The following is a 20,226-nucleotide window of genomic DNA, read 5'->3' on the forward strand; positions in this document are numbered from 1 at the left end:
CCTAGAGATATAATATCTTGATCACTAACAGTGATAGAATGAACTAACTCATACACAACCTCCTATGCAGTTCATGTAAGGATCGCAACACAAAATAATAAAGTTTTATTAAACCATCATATTAAAAATGCATGTGATTATATACAGTGAATGGTTAATACATCCTCCATGATGGGGTGGGTGGCGCCCAGCTAGAGCCAAGTATGATGGTCACCTGATAAGCATAGAAATCAACACTTGTAGATAATGGTCACAGGTTTGGTATGTGGGATAAACTGCAGACTCTGCTGATGAAATGGATAGGGAAGCGGATCCAGAAAAGAAGTGGTGGGAGGGCGGGGAGGTACATTTCACAACACCTGTGACAAGTCGCTTACCAAATTGTGTGTACGCAAATCATCGTTATTGCTGCTTCAAATAGCGCGTAGCCAGTATATATACACACAAGAGAGCGGGTGTATCCTGTTTGCACATACATTCAGGGAGTTACCAGCAATTAGTATAGAGCCCCATAGTATTAGTTGGTAATAATCGGAGGGTAGATACAGTCACCCACTCCAATCCTACCCTCAATACAATGAATAGGACAAGCTGGATAGATATAGCGTATGTGTTAGTGTAGACAATTGTGAGCAAGTATAATAGACGTGTGTGTTACAACTCACAATCAAATAGGCACACTACATAACAACGTCAATGTGTCATATAAATGAAACAGTGTCTACTATGATACCCACGCTCCTGTGCGAAAAGGAGCTGCACTGAGACATACACTGACAATGTAGCATGGGGCTCAAAATGCCCAGTAACCGCTATACTGGCCGTATGGAGGAAAGTTCAGGTGGCCACTACCCTGGACGTCAACGTCGTGACGTCAAAAGATTCCCCAACGCCGTGACGCGCTTCATCAGGGGGAGGAGTAGTCTATATAATGCAAAAAAAAAAAAAGGCCATTATCACAGACTGCTGCTTTCGGGCAGTGCTGTATTTTCTCCTTATCATTGGCTTAACTTTGGCCTTTTGTATATTTAAAGCATATAACGCTGCAAGCCGGTCTCCGTACCTTTGTTGTACTTGACAGTAGATTATCCTATACGTGAATTACTGCTTCTGGTCAGCGTGGAGATTTGTAATGTATCTGGGAATGGCGCTCTTAAATTCTCTTTAAACATAAACTTCTAGACGGGGCCCGTTTTTCTCATCAAGAGATAAGGACAAAAAAAAAATGTTACAGTCTAGTGATTCTGTGTTTGCTCAGAATAGAGACCCAAGATTAGTGATGACATGCCAAGATTCGAAGCCGAGCTGATGGCTGCGAGTATAACTTTTTATTAGTGATCATTGTATTTGCTTTACCCATATTTCATATCTGGCATGACACCGCTCTGCTTCTGCTACAGACAAGTGCTCTTCAGATGTAGTCAGAACTGTGGATAGCTGCAATGATTTCTCCTCCGGAAACGTCTAGGTCTGTTGAGCTAAGGAAATCACAGACCCGCGAATGTCAAGATTCACTTACTCAATGTATCTGTCAAGCCCCTGTTTATGGTGCAACACTAATAGGATTGCACAGCCCTTTTTTTTCACTGTCAGTTTTGCGATGAATTATTTTCCTCTGCAGCAGAGATGAAATGAGGGATCATCTTTTTGTTTCAAACGCAGCACTAAATTAGCCGTGCTTTTCAGATTTTCTATCTTTTACACAAATCTACAGCACGCAAGAAGAGATGACGAGGTAAAAAACGCCTGGTGGCTAGACGGGAAAAACAAGAGTCAAAACGATATAAATATCCTGTAGTTGTTTCTTATACGGTCATCGCAATGTGGCTATAAACAGAACATTTATATGTATTTATATATATATATATATATATGTGTGTATATATATATATATATATATATATATATATATATATATATATATATATATATATATGTATGGTACACATTTTTGCAATCTTTAGCTATAGTCTTTTGGTGATAAGACTGTGTGCAGATTATGTAGCTTTCACACAACTAATGCATAAATTGTTTAACCAAATCTGCATCATTAACCTGTTGAGCGCCGCAGGTAAATTGATATTTCTGCTCTGTTTTTTGTTTGCAAAGTAATTGTGATGCCATCATTATTCAAACAGATAAACAGAAGTAGCAGATGTGCTTGAATCCAGTGTTTCCAAAGAAATGAAATTTTTTTCATTTTTCCTGTAAAATGGATACTGTACTTTAAAAGAGCTGCTCTGACTAGTCAGTTTTTTATTTATTATTATTTTTAGCAATTGTTTATTTCACATACAAACTGCATTACACTCAGCTCTGGGGGGGGGCTGCTTCCTCTGATACTAATCAGGGAAGTTCTGTTTTATATAATAATACACACATACACACACACACACACACACACACACACACACACACACACACACACACACACACACGTATGTGTTAGTAGTGGTGTGAAGGGCCATTACAGATTTTCTAAGGAGGCCACTTACTGAGTTATTTAAAAAAAAAAAAAAAAAGAAGAAAACTTTTGACTAGGTTGGACTGCCCCTATCGATGCACCCAAAAAGTGGACCGTTTTGGATCATTTTAAACCCATGTTTTCTTCATGGAATAAAGATTCAGTCATATATTTGTGTACAGTAATGAGAGGACTTCTCCATCTGTCCTGTGTTTCATTGAGTCTTCATGCCGAATGCTATGGCTTTTTGTCCTTGATATCCCTCTTTGACATCACAGAGGGTGAGAACACTGACTGAAAGGAAATTCGGCATTAGGACCGATATCGGAAGAGAAGCACCTAACTTGTATTAGAAACAATGTGCCCAATATAGTTGAAGGTAAATTGCCACTATCCATAAAATAAATACTCACTTGACACTGTTTTTTGGTTTTGGGATTGAACTGTTTTCGCCTTAAGGCTGTAATCTGCTTCATTAACCTGTTGAGTGCCGGATTTGTACCAAGAACATCAAATGGGGCAGTGAAAAAGTTCAAATGTTTACTCCAACAAACATACCTCTTTCCAGAACCCATGCTAGTCACTTGCACTGCTTCCCATCATATAAAATACACTTTCTATCGGCTTATTTCCAAAGCTGTAATAACGGGGCAACCACAAATCATTTCCCCTGCTGGGAATAGTTTTCACCATTAGAGAAAATAATCAAGGTCAAATGGAATTTAAAAAAATAAAGATGCAAAATATGCATCCTTTGCATCACTGTAGGAATTTAGCCAGCAATGGTCTGTAGCCGTTTCACAAACCTCATTTGCCACAGATGCAACCACGCGTGATCACCGAGTACTCTCTAAAATGGATGTGATGTATTTTGAGTGGGTATGTTCACCCTCAGAGGAAAGAGAGATGATTGGCACCTTCACTCTATGCCATGTGACAACGCTGTTGATGTATTGCTGTGCAGGCAGCTTCTTGTGAGCGTTCTGTACACCAGGGATGCTCAACCCCCCTCCCCCCAACCGGTCAGGTTTTCAGGATACCCCAGCTTCAGGTCACTCAATCATTCCCTCAGTCTAAGACTGAGCCTCCGATTGAGCCACCTGTGCTGAAGTTGAGATATCCTGAAAACCTGCCCTCTTGGGGGGGAGGAGGGAGCGGTTCTTGAGGAATGGAGTTGAGAGCCCCTGGTGTACACTATGACATCAAGCATTGTGCAGCTGGCATTTGAAAGATCGTCAACGGAGGGGCGTCTTTTGGTAATAATCAACTTTTAAAAGTAGTGATTTAGGACAGATTTGCGAATGAGTGTGGGGATAGTGAAACCATTACTCATTTAATGTTCGCTTTGATGGGTACTACCTTTCAATTCACTTTACCGCTGTATTTCAGCAGCTTTCATGCAGGTTGGAATTTTAATTTGTATCGTTTTCTTGCAGGATAGAGGGCAGGACAATCAATGAATGTATGTCAACGTGTCGGCCTTTCTGAAGAATAAGTGGCATAATTGTCATAATTCTTGAGAGAGGCCGATTGAGGCCGAAACGTCGATCTATTGGCTAATAAATGTCTTTAGTTAAATCCGTAGTGCCCTATCCCTCCTTCTTTCTTCATGTTTGCTTGGAATACCACACAGGCATCCCGGGACCAGGAGCACCGGTACTAGTATCCCCTTTTTTTGTTCTTTGGTGGTGTGCAGCATTCCATTTTTGTATTGCTTTATGTATGTAGCTCCATTAATGTACATTGCGCTTCACAGCACCAATGTATGTGGCAATCATATAAATAACAAATAATATAAATAACGCATAATGGGTAGAAGTGCTTCAGACATAAAAGTAACATTTAGGAAAAGGAGTCCCTGCTCCGAAGAGCTTACAATCTAATTGGTTGGTAGGAAGAACGTACAGAGACAGTAGGAGGGTGTACTGGTAAGTGTGTCAGCAGGGGTCCAAGCTTTATGTATGGGATGTTAATTATCAGCTATGGAGCTACTCATGCTTCCTTAAGCAGGTGTGTTTTGAGGTGGATCTTAAAGGTGGATAAAGATGGTGCTAGTCGGATATTGAGGGGAAGGGCATTCCAGGGATGTGGGGCAGTCAGTGAGGGTTTAAGACGGGAGAGGGCTTTAGTTACAAAGGGGGTAGAGAGAAACATCCTTGAGCAGAACGCAAGAGTCGGGATGGTGTAAAGCGAGAAATTAGGTCTGAGATGTAAGGAGGAGCAGAAGAGTGTAAAGCTTTAAAAGTGAGGAGGAGAATTGAGTGTGTGATACGGGATTTGGTCGGAAGCCAGGAGAGGGATTTCAGTAGGGGAGACGCCGAGACAGATTTCGGAAAGAGTAGAGTGATTCTCGCAGCAACGTTTAGGATAGATTGTAGGGGAGACAGGTGATAGCAGTTAGGCTGGACAGCAGGAGGTTACAATAGTTGAGACGGGAGAGAATGAGGGCTTGTGTCAGAGTTTTTGCTGTCAATCAACAGAGGAAAGAGCGTATCTTTGTTATATTGCGGAGGAAAAAACTACAGTTTTTTGCTACCTTTTGAATGTGAGAAGAGAATGTGAGAGAGGAGTCGAGTGTGACCCCTAGGCCGCGCGCTTGGGCTACTGGGTGAATGTTCGTACTTCCAACAGTAATGTGGAAGGAGGTAGTAGGGCCAGGTTTGGGAGGAAGTATGAGGAGCTCTGTTAAGTTTAAGTTGGCGGAGGGCCATCCAGGATGATATAGCAGAGAGACATTCAGAAACTTTGGTCTGTACAGCAGGTGTAAGGTCAGGGGTAGAAAAGTAAATGTGTGTGTCATCAGCATAGAGGTGATATTTGAACCCAAAAGATGTGATTAGGTCACCTAGAGAGAATGTATGAAGAGAAACAAGACAAGGTCCCATGTTAACTAGTCGTTGAAGTTAAACACACAGATTTGGATCATATTTACAAAGACCGATGTCTTGTAACAGCACCGCTCAGTAAATTTGTGCCAAAATGTGTTGTCCAAGATGAAACTGCATGAGATTTTGGTCCGAATAGGCAAGGAAAGCCCCATCCCTTTGTATTTGAGCCCAATACATTACAAAAACATATTTTAGAAGATACTGCTTTCCAATACCTTCTGTGTATGTTGAAGGGAAAAAAAGCTTGATCATGTTAAGATGATCATGATGAATTATACAGTAATTTCTCTTTTGTTAGAAAGTGCCTCAAACAGATTTAACATATTTTCATATACAGAAGTCAATTTCATTATTCAAATACTGTCTAACTAGACAAAATCCAACAGATAAAAGTCACTAAAAAGCATCTAAGCAAATCCATCAGTCCTGCCCGATAGTCCAACCAAATCCTTAAAACAACAATATTTGAACACAGGCAGAATAAATTCTCAATTACTACATCAGAAATGGTATTATTTTACTTTAACTTAGCTAAATAAAGGGGGAGGGGGGTTTGGAATTCGCCACCCCCAATTGTAGCTGCATGTATGTTTCAGGGTTAATTTTAAGCTGACAGTATATAGGGCATATTTACTCTTCACTCTTCTGCCATATCACACCTACAAAATTGTATGTGCTTGAGAGAAGGGACAACCTTGTCCCAGTGTTTGGTTTAAATTTGGTTTTCTAATGCTAGTTTTGTATTTCAACCTCCTTTATATTATGTCTACATACATTGTTGATGTTGTCTACAAGATATCCATACATACAGCAGAGAAAATAATAATTTAAAAAAAAATATATATATATATATAATCTCTTGGTTTCCCATGATTTCCAGGACACCTACCGAAGTCTTTTCATCCAGCAACTCAGACCAACGCAGAACCCACAACCAAGAATAAAGCTGAAATTATTTGGCCATGTAGGGTCTGGGAAAACGACGCTTGTGGAGTCTCTAAAATGTGGTCTTATTAGAAGCTTTTTCAGAAGACGCAGACCTCGTCTTTCATCTACTAATTCAACCCGCTTTCCTCCCTCACCATTGTCCACCAAGGCCTCAGGTAATATTTTTGGGGTTGTTTCTCATAACTGTTATTTGGTCCCTATTTTCTGCTTCCAGCATTAACTCCATTGCTGCCAGGGGGGACATTCGACATGTTACAGATCCCACTGACCGCAATGGAATACACCGACCGTTAATGTGATCATTCACACAATGCGTCACGAGGAGAATACTTCTTATACTGAATGTATTTGTACTTTTTTTTGTGTGTGTGTTGCCAACAGTAGTGCACTTGGACAATATAGTGAATTCGACACTCAAATTAAGCGGCATAAAGTACTTCATTTACAAGAGAAACTGCTTTGAAACCAGCGCAATCGTTTAAGCAGAGAAAATAAAATCTAGCTTGAATTTGCAGATTACGGTCCGATGCATTATGCTGTGAGGCTGTCTCCCTCCATCTGCTCGAGAACCTTTTGGCTTCGTTCAAATAAAGGAAGAGCTGAAAACATATCCGTGCAGGGAGAAGGCCGCCTCAGAGCATTTTGAATAGAATAGCCATGTATTTGTCATCATAACTCTGCGCCCAGGACATACTTGAACAAGAGAGGTAACTCTCAAATCATTACTTACTGGTAAAACATTTTATAAATAGAGATCTATACAGCCAGGGGTGCACAATCTTTCACCGCTGCACCCCTCTCCCTGCTTGCGCCCCCCCTTACCTTATCTCCGGCATCATGTGATGTCACGTTTCCATGGCAACGTCGCGTCACGTGACCCCCGCGGCGTTACTTGACGTCAGTTACCTCGGGTTGCTGAAGATCAGGTAGGAGAAGCTGCAGAGGCCTCGCACGGTCCCCCCGGCATTTCATTTAAATGCCTTGGGGGAGAGCACGGGACCTCTCTTTAGCCACCGTGCCCCCCCCCCCTCGAAATTCTCCCGCCCCCCACTTTACGCACCCCTGAGTTAGGTTTTACAGGGAAAAAAAATGTATTCCACTGTAGTAATACAAGAATCTAAGGATGGGTACTCATTGAATCTTTTGCCACCAGTGTTAGGTTAATCTATAGTTGTTGCCTCGAGCTGTCACTGCAGCATGTTTGATATTGCCTGTGCTGCCTAATACTGCTCTGTACTCTGACCATTACCCGGCTCATAATAGATCATTGAATTAAAAGGAAACCACCAGTATCCAACCACAATTTCAACATTCCACAATGTAGCTGGAGAATGAGGGGCACACACCGTAACAAGCTGGTTAAAACGCTTGCGAACAAGGGGAGCATGGTGTATGTAGGTGTAAGCAGGAATAGTAACAACCCGCACACAAAACTAGCATGGAGAATGAAATGTATTTGAATGAATTGCTGGCTTTAAAGTAGCACAGTGCACTTGCATTTCTTGGGGCGGGTGAAACGCCAGGCTTTTTGGAAACTCTCGACAAACTTCCAACACAAACTTCATACATTGGCACGGTACTTGAAAAGCACAAGACGTGCATGTATGCTTATGAACGTGAAATGTCTTTGCGGGGAAAAGAAAATCTAGGCACCATCAAACCACACACATTCCCTCAAGTAAGTGTGCATTAGCAGTATTTGTACGGTAAGCGGTCAGGCTATTTGGGAGATATTTATTCAATGATCACAGTCACACAGGGCCAATATATATGGGGTTCTTTAAACAGCAGGTCACTTGTAGTACTGTCTGATTGGGAAACGGTAACGTCTTTAAACCTTTGCCTGCTCCAGTTTTATAACTCAGAATGCTTACAGCACAGAACAACAGGGTGAGACTTGATCGGTCGGTTGCCACATGCAGTACTTATGCGCACAGGAAATGAACCATGTGAGAGTTTATGTTCCACTTGTATGTTCCCTTCTGGCGAGCTTGTTTCGCTGACTATTGCTTGATACAGCGTGCTCTGCAAATTCCATTGTTATCATGATAGAGACAAACTGCTGAAGTAAAAGCAAGCTAATAATGAAAATATGAAAGTACAACCTTTGATCAGTGCTGCTATGGAAATTGTTGCGTCAATAAACGTTTTCCGTCTTGGCACGCAAAAGTTAATGCAACTTAGCAAATTTAGTAATTGAGATTGAGAGAGCCATTTTCACTCATTTTAAAGTGCCAGAAAGGCACATTGCCACAGATCTGTCATAACATTGACATAGAAATATGGTGTACTACTCTGAAAATGGAATAAAGACTCAGCAGCTGTCTGTGTGGTCAATAGATTTTATTAGAAGCTGTGTATTAGCGTGTGTGTGTGTGTGTGTGTGTGTGTGTGTGTGTGTGTGTGTGTGTGTGTATGTGTATGTGTATGTGTGTGTATATATATATATATATGTATGTGTATATATGTATGTATATATGTATGTATATATATATATGTATGTGTGTGTGTATATATATAGTTAAGTTATGGTGGGTAAAAAAAGTGACAAAAACCCTCCACAGCAAAGCATATAGCAAATGGAAATATTCCTGTATGCTCATTTGCATGTCTTAGACAGGTCTGCAACCCCGCCTTTCACCATTATCACCCAGCACACAGCACTTCCACTGCAGCAAAGGATTCTGGGAAATTACATGCAAATGGGCACACAGTGTCACCGTTTGCTTCAAAACCATTTTTAACATGGTTCCCTATAGGCTTAAGCTTGCTGCATGGTCACAGCTTTAAGCACAGCCAGGGTTAAGATGCATAGCCAGAAAACCCACCCACAGACAGCCGTTTCGACCTTAATGGGTCTCATCAGTGTGGGGTTGGTTAAGGTCGAAACGGAAAAGGAGACAAAAATAACATATACACTACTATAGTGCATTACCTGGGATGAATTGTGATATGCAAGGTGAATAAGGCAAAGGATTTAATAGTATTTAAAAGGGGTAAAAAATAGTAAACAGTATACATGTGAACACACACACTGTGTTCACAATGATGATGACATTGAGTGATGATCTAAATGACCGATGTCACACCCTCCTCCGCCGTGGGTAAAAATTGGAAACCTACTCGCATCAAGTGGCTAGGTCTCAAGACTCAATCTGGACAATCTACCAACGTACATTGAACTTCCCCCGTCTGTGGATGGTGTTCTCTGTCACTGTGTCAGCTTCAAGGGGCCAACTCCTCCGAATCGGCTACCACTCCGCTGCTCCGGATGACGTCACACACTGTGCTTCCACTATGGTGTCCCTGCTGTGGCATCCCTTCCTCCTTAGGCCGCGTCCATGTTTACTGCTTGCGGGCGGAGGTGCGCTTCCGCTCGGCACTGAGCCCCTACAGCCGCAATGAGAGCGGCTTTAGTAGGGGCTCGCCTACACTTCCGCAAGCGCGCGGAAGCGTAGGCCTTAGGAAAATTTTACATTTTCCCGCTTGCCAGAGTGCAGGGCCGGTCACGTGACCGGTTCGCCCAATGAGTGCGAACCAGCTCCGTGACGTCACTGGCCCGCCCGCCGACACGCCCACAGACGGCGCGCTGTCTAAGGCCAGGGAAAGCACCCGCTTTCCCTCAGCGTCAGCGCGCCTCCGCACGCCAGCAAGAACCATGGACGAAGCCTTACCTTGGCTCTGTCGTTTTGGCATCACAACGTCATGTTGCCATAGCAACGCGTCGTTGGAAGCCGTTTGAGCCAAGGAAAGTGAAGTTACAGAGGCCTCCCCACTCCCCCAGCATTTCATTTAAATGCCTTCGGGAAGCGCGCAGTGCCTCTGTAACCGTCGCGCCCCTCCCAGAAAATCTCTGCCCCCAAATTTGCGCATCCTCTGTTCTACTTGTTGAGTTTATCTCCTGGTTAAGTTCATTAAAGTCGTCTTAACATTGGTTACAGACTAAAATTGCAGACTTAATGAATATTAAACTTTACATTTACAATTAGTGCTGTAATAATGAGCTTGTAAATCAAACGTTTTTAGTCATAAATGTAGTTTAAAATCATTACCCAACAATGTACTACAATCACATCCTAAATAATTTTCCCATGGGGATCCCTTTGCAGTAGTTTGCGGCACGCATAGAGGTGACAAGGCAACCTATGTTAAGACAGAATGCCACTTGCAGTGGATTACAACTGGATAAACATTGGATTCCAATTGGATACCTATTAAAATAGCCATCAATATCAATTGTAGTCATCTCTCATAAGCAAACCATTATTACTTGTGCATGCAAAACCATAGCAAACCTGTAAATGTAAACATTGTTTGCCCTGCTGTTTGCCAGAATTGTCTCGTATTGCCGTTGTGCGTCTTCTTCCACCAACTCTCAATATGGGGCATTCTATTCAAACACAAATATAATTACACAAGTTCCCGAATATTTCTCCCTCTGAGTACAAACTGATAAAGTAATGAATGCAGTGAAGTATTCCTTTGTGCCTTTATGCTCAATGCTCCGTTACAGTGTTGTTCTCTATTTACGTGAAATTCTTGCAGTGTGTAAATACCAAAGAATGCAGACCTGCTTCAATATGCTGGGAAGGTGCTTCCTAGTACTGAAGAAAAGATCCCCTCCATTCTAATGAATGGGACTAAAGGTTTCTCCAGCTCAGGGGTTGGCTTCCAAGCGTATAGAATAAGAGGCTTAGGCCGAGGGCATGGTCACCTGCTGACCCGCGCTCACACTTACCAGTGAGCCCCTGCAGCCGAAATGAGAGCGTCTTTAAATGTGTGTGTGTGTGTGTATGTATATATATATATATATATATATATATATATATATATATATATATATATATATATATATATATATATATATATATAAAAATAGAATTTACCAGATTGGAGTCCGGAAAAAACGAGACAGCACACAGTCTTAGTGATTCCAATGCAGATGTAATCAAAGTAACATGGCACCACCTCCAACGTTTCGGTACACTCAACGTGACCTTCCTCAGGGACGTGCAATAAGTGAATGCTAATCCCCCACCTTATATACCCAAACAAATCAAAATTAAATCAAACTCACCCGTGTAGGCGCAACATTGCCCGCGAAACCGCGCCGCTGTGACACGCATACATCCGCTGGAACGCATCGCCATCTTGGATTAACACAAACCTCCCTTTAAACTACGGTGGCCTCAATGGTCTGACCAGGTATAGGCGCACATGCGCGGACTCATCTTGTCTCTCTGTGTCGTGACCCGCAACACGCTGCTGAAACGCATCACCACATTGCTTCTCAGCCTAATGCATGTTTAGCCCAACTACGGTGGCCCACATAGTGCATAGTTTATCTCTAATGGCGGTTCGCGCATGCGCGAACATGCCCAAGCAGCTCGATGTGCAGAATGTATATATACAGCGCAAGCATAGTGTTACTCAAGAGCTAACCCTATTATATGCATAACAGCACCCATGTGAGGATGTGCCCTTATAGATCTGATTAAGGATCTATGAGCAAATGCCAAAACTTCATAAAGCAAGGCACCTAGCCGATAGAGCCATGTGGGGGGGCTATAAAATGTGATCGCATTAAAGCAAATTTGCATGTGTTTGAAATATATGCTTGATCTTATTTACAGAGGGACCCGCTCCAGTATAAGGACGCAACACGCTCACAGCAACCATACACAAACCAATATGTTAAACAACAAACATGTGATATGATGTGTGCATCACCGCACTATATGTTGTTATCCATGTCCCACTATAATAAATACTATTACTACAATGACTAGAATTAGTCTAAAATCGAAAACCAGATAACATGTTTGGTCACACATATTTCTTCCTAAATAGAGTGACCAATGGGCTTTTAATATATATGCCCAATGAGACAACATCTAATTTATACACGTGTCTATCCGGAATCACTTTACTGTGATCCTATGACTATGTCCTAGAGCCAGCTTATAACAGGCCTTATTTACACGACATATCATGTATTTAGAAGTCTCATATATACCATGTAATATCTATGATCTCGAAGCAGGACATGGAGCCAACATGATGCACATACCAACACCCTAAAGTGAACAAGTGAAAATAACAATACATGGGCACATATGGAAATAACACATAAGGACATAATGCAGAAATATTATGAAATGAACATTGACACAACAAGACACATAATTACAGAACAAGAAATGATTCCTCAGCAAAACGAAGTGTCATAGTCCTGATTTCTTTTATAGGAAACATCCCAATGAAAAATCTTCGTTTAGGCCAAAAGGGGCCACAGTTTTTAATTCAAAGATGTGCCTCGCTTCACTTTGCAATAGCAATCTATTTCTATCACCCCCTCGTGTGGGCACTTTGACCTGTGAAATAGGCATGCATCTGAATGTTGCCAATGAATGTTTGAAATCCCTAAAATGTTTGGCAACAGGGAGGCATTTAAACTCTAAATCCTTGGCGTCTGCAGATAATGCTTTGCGAATTGTTGAACGATGGATAGCTATGCGTTCTTTGAGCATACGCACTGTCTTCCCAATGTAAAGTAACCCACATGGACATTTAATCAAATATATAACAAATTTTGATTCACAATTCAGATGTTGATGAATCTTGATTTTAGTCCCATTATGTGGATGACAGTAGAAAGATCCCACCTGCATATATTGGCAATTCGTGCAACCCTTGCACCTGTAGGCCCCAGGTTTTTGGGTTAACCAAGTTTTGTCCTTGCTATATTTGTCAGCAGGATCTGCTTGCGTGATCATGTCCCCAACTGACGGACCACGACGAAAACAAAACAAGGGGGGTTCACGGAAGAATTTTCCTATTTTATCATCATTGGCTAGCACATGCCAATTATCTCTAATGCCACGTTGTATGCATGGGGACGCAGTGCTAAATGTGCTTATGACATTAAATCTTGAACTTTTTGATTGATCGCCCAGTTCGATGTTAGTACGATCTGAGTTCTCCCCTCTAATCACACGATCTAGTGCATCTTTAACGTCGACCGGACTATAGCCTCGCTCTAGGAACCTGCTAGCCATGTTGATAAGTGCAGGTTCCAACTCATTGTGATCACTGGTGATTCGTTTCACCCGTAGTAGTTGTGAGTACGGAAGCCCCTTTTTCAACGGGGCCGGATGGTGGCTTGTGGCATAAAGCAATGTATTTTTGTCTGTGTCTTTCTGGTACAGCCTTGTGGCCAATTTGTCGCCAGCTTTGTATACCATCGTATCCAAGAATGGAATTTCTAGATCACTGTAACACAGCGTAAAACGTATCTTTGATGGAATATCGTTAAGACGGTTAACAAAGTCCTGTAATTCCACAGAAGAGCCACTCCAAATGATAAAAATATCATCAATGTAGCGTAAAAACTTTCTGATGTAGTGTGCATTGGGCGCATCGCATAAGATGTGGGTTTGTTCATACATGTCCATGTAAAGGTTCGCATACGATGGAGCCATGTTTGAGCCCATGGCTGTCCCACTGAGCTGGAGATAGTATGCATTTTCAAACCTAAAGAAATTTTTGTTTAGGATGACTTCTATCAGGAGTAGTAAAAATTCAGACGGTGGTCCAGTCTGTAAAGTACTCGTTGTCAACTTTCTCCTGATAGCCTCCAACCCCTCTTCATGCGGAATATTCGTATAGAGACTTGCTACGTCGAGGGTAGCCAATATGCACCCAGCTGGATTAAATGCTAGATCGTTGATATGCTCCATGAAGTTGGTAGTGTCTTTGACAAACGTGGCCATACCCGCCACCAGCGGTTGTAGATAAAAGTCAACATATTGTGAAATCGGATGGCATAGTGATGTCCGAGCCGAGATAATAGGTCGACCTGGTGGGTGTGTGGTAGATTTGTGAATCTTAGGGATCGTGTACATGACAGGTATTTTTGGATGCTGTTGCATAAGGAAACCACCAGTGTCCTCCGAGATCCATCCATTGGATATACCCATTTGAATTATGGCATCAATTTCCCCTTTGTACACCGCAGTAGGATCCTTACCCAATTGTTTGTACGTCTCAGTGTCTCCCAGTTGGCGCAACACTTCTTCTCTATAATAGAGGTAGTCCAAAATGACGATTCCGCCGCCTTTATCAGCGGCCCGAATGATGATATTCTTTGAGAAATAACAAGAATATCATCATTCGGGCCGCTGATAAAGGCGGCGGAATCGTCATTTTGGACTACCTCTATTATAGAGAAGAAGTGTTGCGCCAACTGGGAGACACTGAGACGTACAAACAATTGGGTAAGGATCCTACTGCGGTGTACAAAGGGGAAATTGATGCCATAATTCAAATGGGTATATCCAATGGATGGATCTCGGAGGACACTGGTGGTTTCCTTATGCAACAGCATCCAAAAATACCTGTCATGTACACGATCCCTAAGATTCACAAATCTACCACACACCCACCAGGTCGACCTATTATCTCGGCTCGGACATCACTATGCCATCCGATTTCACAATATGTTGACTTTTATCTACAACCGCTGGTGGCGGGTATGGCCACGTTTGTCAAAGACACTACCAACTTCATGGAGCATATCAACGATCTAGCATTTAATCCAGCTGGGTGCATATTGGCTACCCTCGACGTAGCAAGTCTCTATACGAATATTCCGCATGAAGAGGGGTTGGAGGCTATCAGGAGAAAGTTGACAACGAGTACTTTACAGACTGGACCACCGTCTGAATTTTTACTACTCCTGATAGAAGTCATCCTAAACAAAAATTTCTTTAGGTTTGAAAATGCATACTATCTCCAGCTCAGTGGGACAGCCATGGGCTCAAACATGGCTCCATCGTATGCGAACCTTTACATGGACATGTATGAACAAACCCACATCTTATGCGATGCGCCCAATGCACACTACATCAGAAAGTTTTTACGCTACATTGATGATATTTTTATCATTTGGAGTGGCTCTTCTGTGGAATTACAGGACTTTGTTAACCGTCTTAACGATATTCCATCAAAGATACGTTTTACGCTGTGTTACAGTGATCTAGAAATTCCATTCTTGGATACGATGGTATACAAAGCTGGCGACAAATTGGCCACAAGGCTGTACCAGAAAGACACAGACAAAAATACATTGCTTTATGCCACAAGCCACCATCCGGCCCCGTTGAAAAAGGGGCTTCCGTACTCACAACTACTACGGGTGAAACGAATCACCAGTGATCACAATGAGTTGGAACCTGCACTTATCAACATGGCTAGCAGGTTCCTAGAGCGAGGCTATAGTCCGGTCGACGTTAAAGATGCACTAGATCGTGTGATTAGAGGGGAGAACTCAGATCGTACTAACATCGAACTGGGCGATCAATCAAAAAGTTCAAGATTTAATGTCATAAGCACATTTAGCACTGCGTCCCCATGCATACAACGTGGCATTAGAGATAATTGGCATGTGCTAGCCAATGATGATAAAATAGGAAAATTCTTCCGTGAACCCCCCTTGTTTTGTTTTCGTCGTGGTCCGTCAGTTGGGGACATGATCACGCAAGCAGATCCTGCTGACAAATATAGCAAGGACAAAACTTGGTTAACCCAAAAACCTGGGGCCTACAGGTGCAAGGGTTGCACGAATTGCCAATATATGCAGGTGGGATCTTTCTACTGTCATCCACATAATGGGACTAAAATCAAGATTCATCAACATCTGAATTGTGAATCAAAATTTGTTATATATTTGATTAAATGTCCATGTGGGTTACTTTACATTGGGAAGACAGTGCGTATGCTCAAAGAACGCATAGCTATCCATCGTTCAACAATTCGCAAAGCATTATCTGCAGACGCCAAGGATTTAGAGTTTAAATGCCTCCCTGTTGCCAAACATTTTAGGGATTTCAAACATTCATTGGCAACATTCAGATGCATGCCTATTTCACAGGTCAAAGTGCCCACACGAGGGGGTGATAGAAATAGATTGCTATTGCAAAGTGAAGCGAGGCACATCTTTGAATTAAAAACTGTGGCCCCTTTTGGCCTAAACGAAGATTTTTCATTGGGATGTTTCCTATAAAAGAAATCAGGACTATGACACTTCGTTTTGCTGAGGAATCATTTCTTGTTCTGTAATTATGTGTCTTGTTGTGTCAATGTTCATTTCATAATATTTCTGCATTATGTCCTTATGTGTTATTTCCATATGTGCCCATGTATTGTTATTTTCACTTGTTCACTTTAGGGTGTTGGTATGTGCATCATGTTGGCTCCATGTCCTGCTTCGAGATCATAGATATTACATGGTATATATGAGACTTCTAAATACATGATATGTCGTGTAAATAAGGCCTGTTATAAGCTGGCTCTAGGACATAGTCATAGGATCACAGTAAAGTGATTCCGGATAGACACGTGTATAAATTAGATGTTGTCTCATTGGGCATATATATTAAAAGCCCATTGGTCACTCTATTTAGGAAGAAATATGTGTGACCAAACATGTTATCTGGTTTTCGATTTTAGACTAATTCTAGTCATTGTAGTAATAGTATTTATTATAGTGGGACATGGATAACAACATATAGTGCGGTGATGCACACATCATATCACATGTTTGTTGTTTAACATATTGGTTTGTGTATGGTTGCTGTGAGCGTGTTGCGTCCTTATACTGGAGCGGGTCCCTCTGTAAATAAGATCAAGCATATATTTCAAACACATGCAAATTTGCTTTAATGCGATCACATTTTATAGCCCCCCCACATGGCTCTATCGGCTAGGTGCCTTGCTTTATGAAGTTTTGGCATTTGCTCATAGATCCTTAATCAGATCTATAAGGGCACATCCTCACATGGGTGCTGTTATGCATATAATAGGGTTAGCTCTTGAGTAACACTATGCTTGCGCTGTATATATACATTCTGCACATCGAGCTGCTTGGGCATGTTCGCGCATGCGCGAACCGCCATTAGAGATAAACTATGCACTATGTGGGCCACCGTAGTTGGGCTAAACATGCATTAGGCTGAGAAGCAATGTGGTGATGCGTTTCAGCAGCGTGTTGCGGGTCACGACACAGAGAGACAAGATGAGTCCGCGCATGTGCGCCTATACCTGGTCAGACCATTGAGGCCACCGTAGTTTAAAGGGAGGTTTGTGTTAATCCAAGATGGCGATGCGTTCCAGCGGATGTATGCGTGTCACAGCGGCGCGGTTTCGCGGGCAATGTTGCGCCTACACGGGTGAGTTTGATTTAATTTTGATTTGTTTGGGTATATAAGGTGGGGGATTAGCATTCACTTATTGCACGTCCCTGAGGAAGGTCACGTTGAGTGTACCGAAACGTTGGAGGTGGTGCCATGTTACTTTGATTACATCTGCATTGGAATCACTAAGACTGTGTGCTGTCTCGTTTTTTCCGGACTCCAATCTGGTAAATTCTATTTTTACATGTGTATATGGGGCAAGCATCAGCATTTTATCTATGTTTACAGTGTGCCAACTGAGATGATTTTTTCATATATATATATATATATATATATGTATACAGTATGTATGTGTGTGTATATATATATATATATATATATATATATATATATGCAAATATAACTGTATGCTCATCTGCATGTCTTAGGCAGGTCTGCAACCCCACCTTTCCCCATCATCACCCAGCATACAGCACTTCCACTGCAGCAAGGGATTCTGGGAAATGACATGCAAATGAGCACACAGTGTCACTTTTTGCCTCAATAACCATTTTTAACATGGTTCCCTATAGGCTTAAGCTTGCTGCATGGTCACAGCTTTGAGCACAGCCAGGGTTAAGGTGCATACCCAGAAAACCACCCACAGACAGCCGTTTCGACCTTGATGGGTCTCATCCCACACTGATGAGACCCATCAAGGTCGAAACGGCTGTCTGTGGGTGGTTTTCTGGGTATGCACCTTAACCCTGGCTGTGCTCAAAGCTGTGACCATGCAGCAAGCTTAAGCCTATAGGGAACCATGTTAAAAATGGTTATTGAGGCAAAAAGTGACACTGTGTGCTCATTTGCATGTCATTTCCCAGAATCCCTTGCTGCAGTGGAAGTGCTGTATGCTGGGTGATGATGGGGAAAGGTGGGGTTGCAGACCTGCCTACGACATGCAGATGAGCATACAGTTATATTTGCATATTGCTTTCCTGTGGAGGGTTTTTGTCACTTTTTTTACTCACCATAACTTAACTCAGTATTATATATATACTTCACAATACATGCAAAATAACAAGTAATGATAATAGAGAGAAAACAGCACCATATATCATATTAAACATAGGTAGAAGGGTTAAAGAGTTTGATTGCAGTTTCTCTATAGTTTCTAACTGTGCTCTTGGATGTTTAAGTTTCAGTGAGCATCTCCGACCTCTACCCTGGCTGTGAGAATGTCAGCGTGAGAAGCCGGAGCATGATGTTTGAGCCGGGACTGACCAAAGGGGTGCTCGAGGTGTTTGTTTCACCATCACATCACCCTCACTGCTCCGCTGACGACCAGTCCACCAGAGCCATCGACATCCAGAATGCCAATCTGAACGGTAGGAACCGTAACCGCTCATGTATCTGTGTGTGCATGTATTTCACTGCAATACCAGGGCTACCTGAGCAATATGGAAGCTAATTCCTTGTATTACCTCTCCTCAAGGTGTATAATAATCCCTGCCGTGTAGATAGAGATTCCAGATCAGTATGATGATTGGAGGGCTAACGTGACAATATCCTCGGTAAAACGCAGAGTATTTATAAAGACCACAGTAACTCTGCATTATCCGCTTGGACCTGCAGAGTGGGGTAAACGGGTGTACTTTGAACTCTAAATTAAATGTCAGAGCTGCTGTTATTCAACAGCAAAGTCATTTTTAAATAATCCCTTTTTTTTGTAAATGACAGGGTATGGATTTTTTTAAACATTGTTGCGAATACCTACAAAAGTTATAATGCTCTCTCAATCAATCATAATAATTGTGCATTACTGTAAAATGCTTCTGCTGATAGATCAGACAAGTGGATTTATGTTGCTATAAATCACACAATTTAATGGTAGCCCTTAGCATTCTTGAGGCATATTAATGTTTACGATGCATGATTACTTGCTGTACTAGTTCCTCTTTTCATCAGGTGTTTAATCTCCCATTTGTTGCTTGTTTCCCCATTTTAATTCCTGGCCGTGTTTTGTCTGCTTCACACTGAATGCAGATGTAAGAGAGAGAGAGAGAACAAAAATGGATGTTTAGAGCTCTGCAGTCCAGTTGAGGGTAAATAGAAAAGTGTCAACTTGTAACTCTGTAACAGAATTGAAGAACTCAGATGAGTAAATAGGATATTTTCACATGCAAATCTGGGGGAAATCTTAGTTGTTTTCCAACAAAGAACACATCAGGTTTCAAATCTTAAAAAATATTTTCTATTTTGCACTATTTTTAAGTAAGATTCATATAGAGATCCAACCCTACATAGAAAAATGAACCAGTAACAGTGATGATTTTCTGTGCCTGGGCACCCCCTCCCGCCCCACACACAATCGACCCGGTGTCAAATGACGCGCAGGGTCACGTGACGTCACGTCGCCATGCTAATGAAAAGAAGTAGAAACTAGCCCAACGCGTTTCTTCCGTCTGGATTTCTCAAGGGTATATGATATATAAACCCCCACTTCTTTAATAGAACTAGGCAAATAGCACATGTTCCTATTGATCAAAGCACATATTCAAATGGAATATATGCCTAATTTGATATTTATGATGTACACGTGTATAATAAGCAACAAATGAACCTCTCTATTTCTAAATAATCTTTTTGTAATATATTACATTGGTGACAGGTTTTTTTCTTTTATGGCAATCGGGACCCACAAATTGAATATGTCAGCTTTTGGGGTTCCTCCTGGCTTTCTGGTACTGAACCA

At 41.8% G+C, this 20,226-nt stretch overlaps 1 protein-coding gene across 2 annotated transcripts in view; it reads left to right on the top strand.

Moving 5' to 3' along the window:
* DAPK1 (death associated protein kinase 1) overlaps positions 1–20,226 on the top strand; it is a 196,986-nt gene that overhangs the window by 158,165 nt on the left and 18,595 nt on the right. For both annotated transcript variants that reach the window (XM_075599053.1, XM_075599049.1), the window contains 2 exons: positions 6,233–6,455; positions 18,671–18,859. In XM_075599053.1, the coding sequence (XP_075455168.1) occupies positions 6,233–6,455; positions 18,671–18,859 (412 nt within the window). The remainder of the gene's footprint in view (positions 1–6,232; positions 6,456–18,670; positions 18,860–20,226) is intronic.

The sequence above is a fragment of the Ascaphus truei genome, chromosome 1 (genome assembly GCF_040206685.1).
Source record: "Ascaphus truei isolate aAscTru1 chromosome 1, aAscTru1.hap1, whole genome shotgun sequence".
In the NCBI taxonomy this organism is placed as follows: domain Eukaryota; kingdom Metazoa; phylum Chordata; class Amphibia; order Anura; family Ascaphidae; genus Ascaphus; species Ascaphus truei.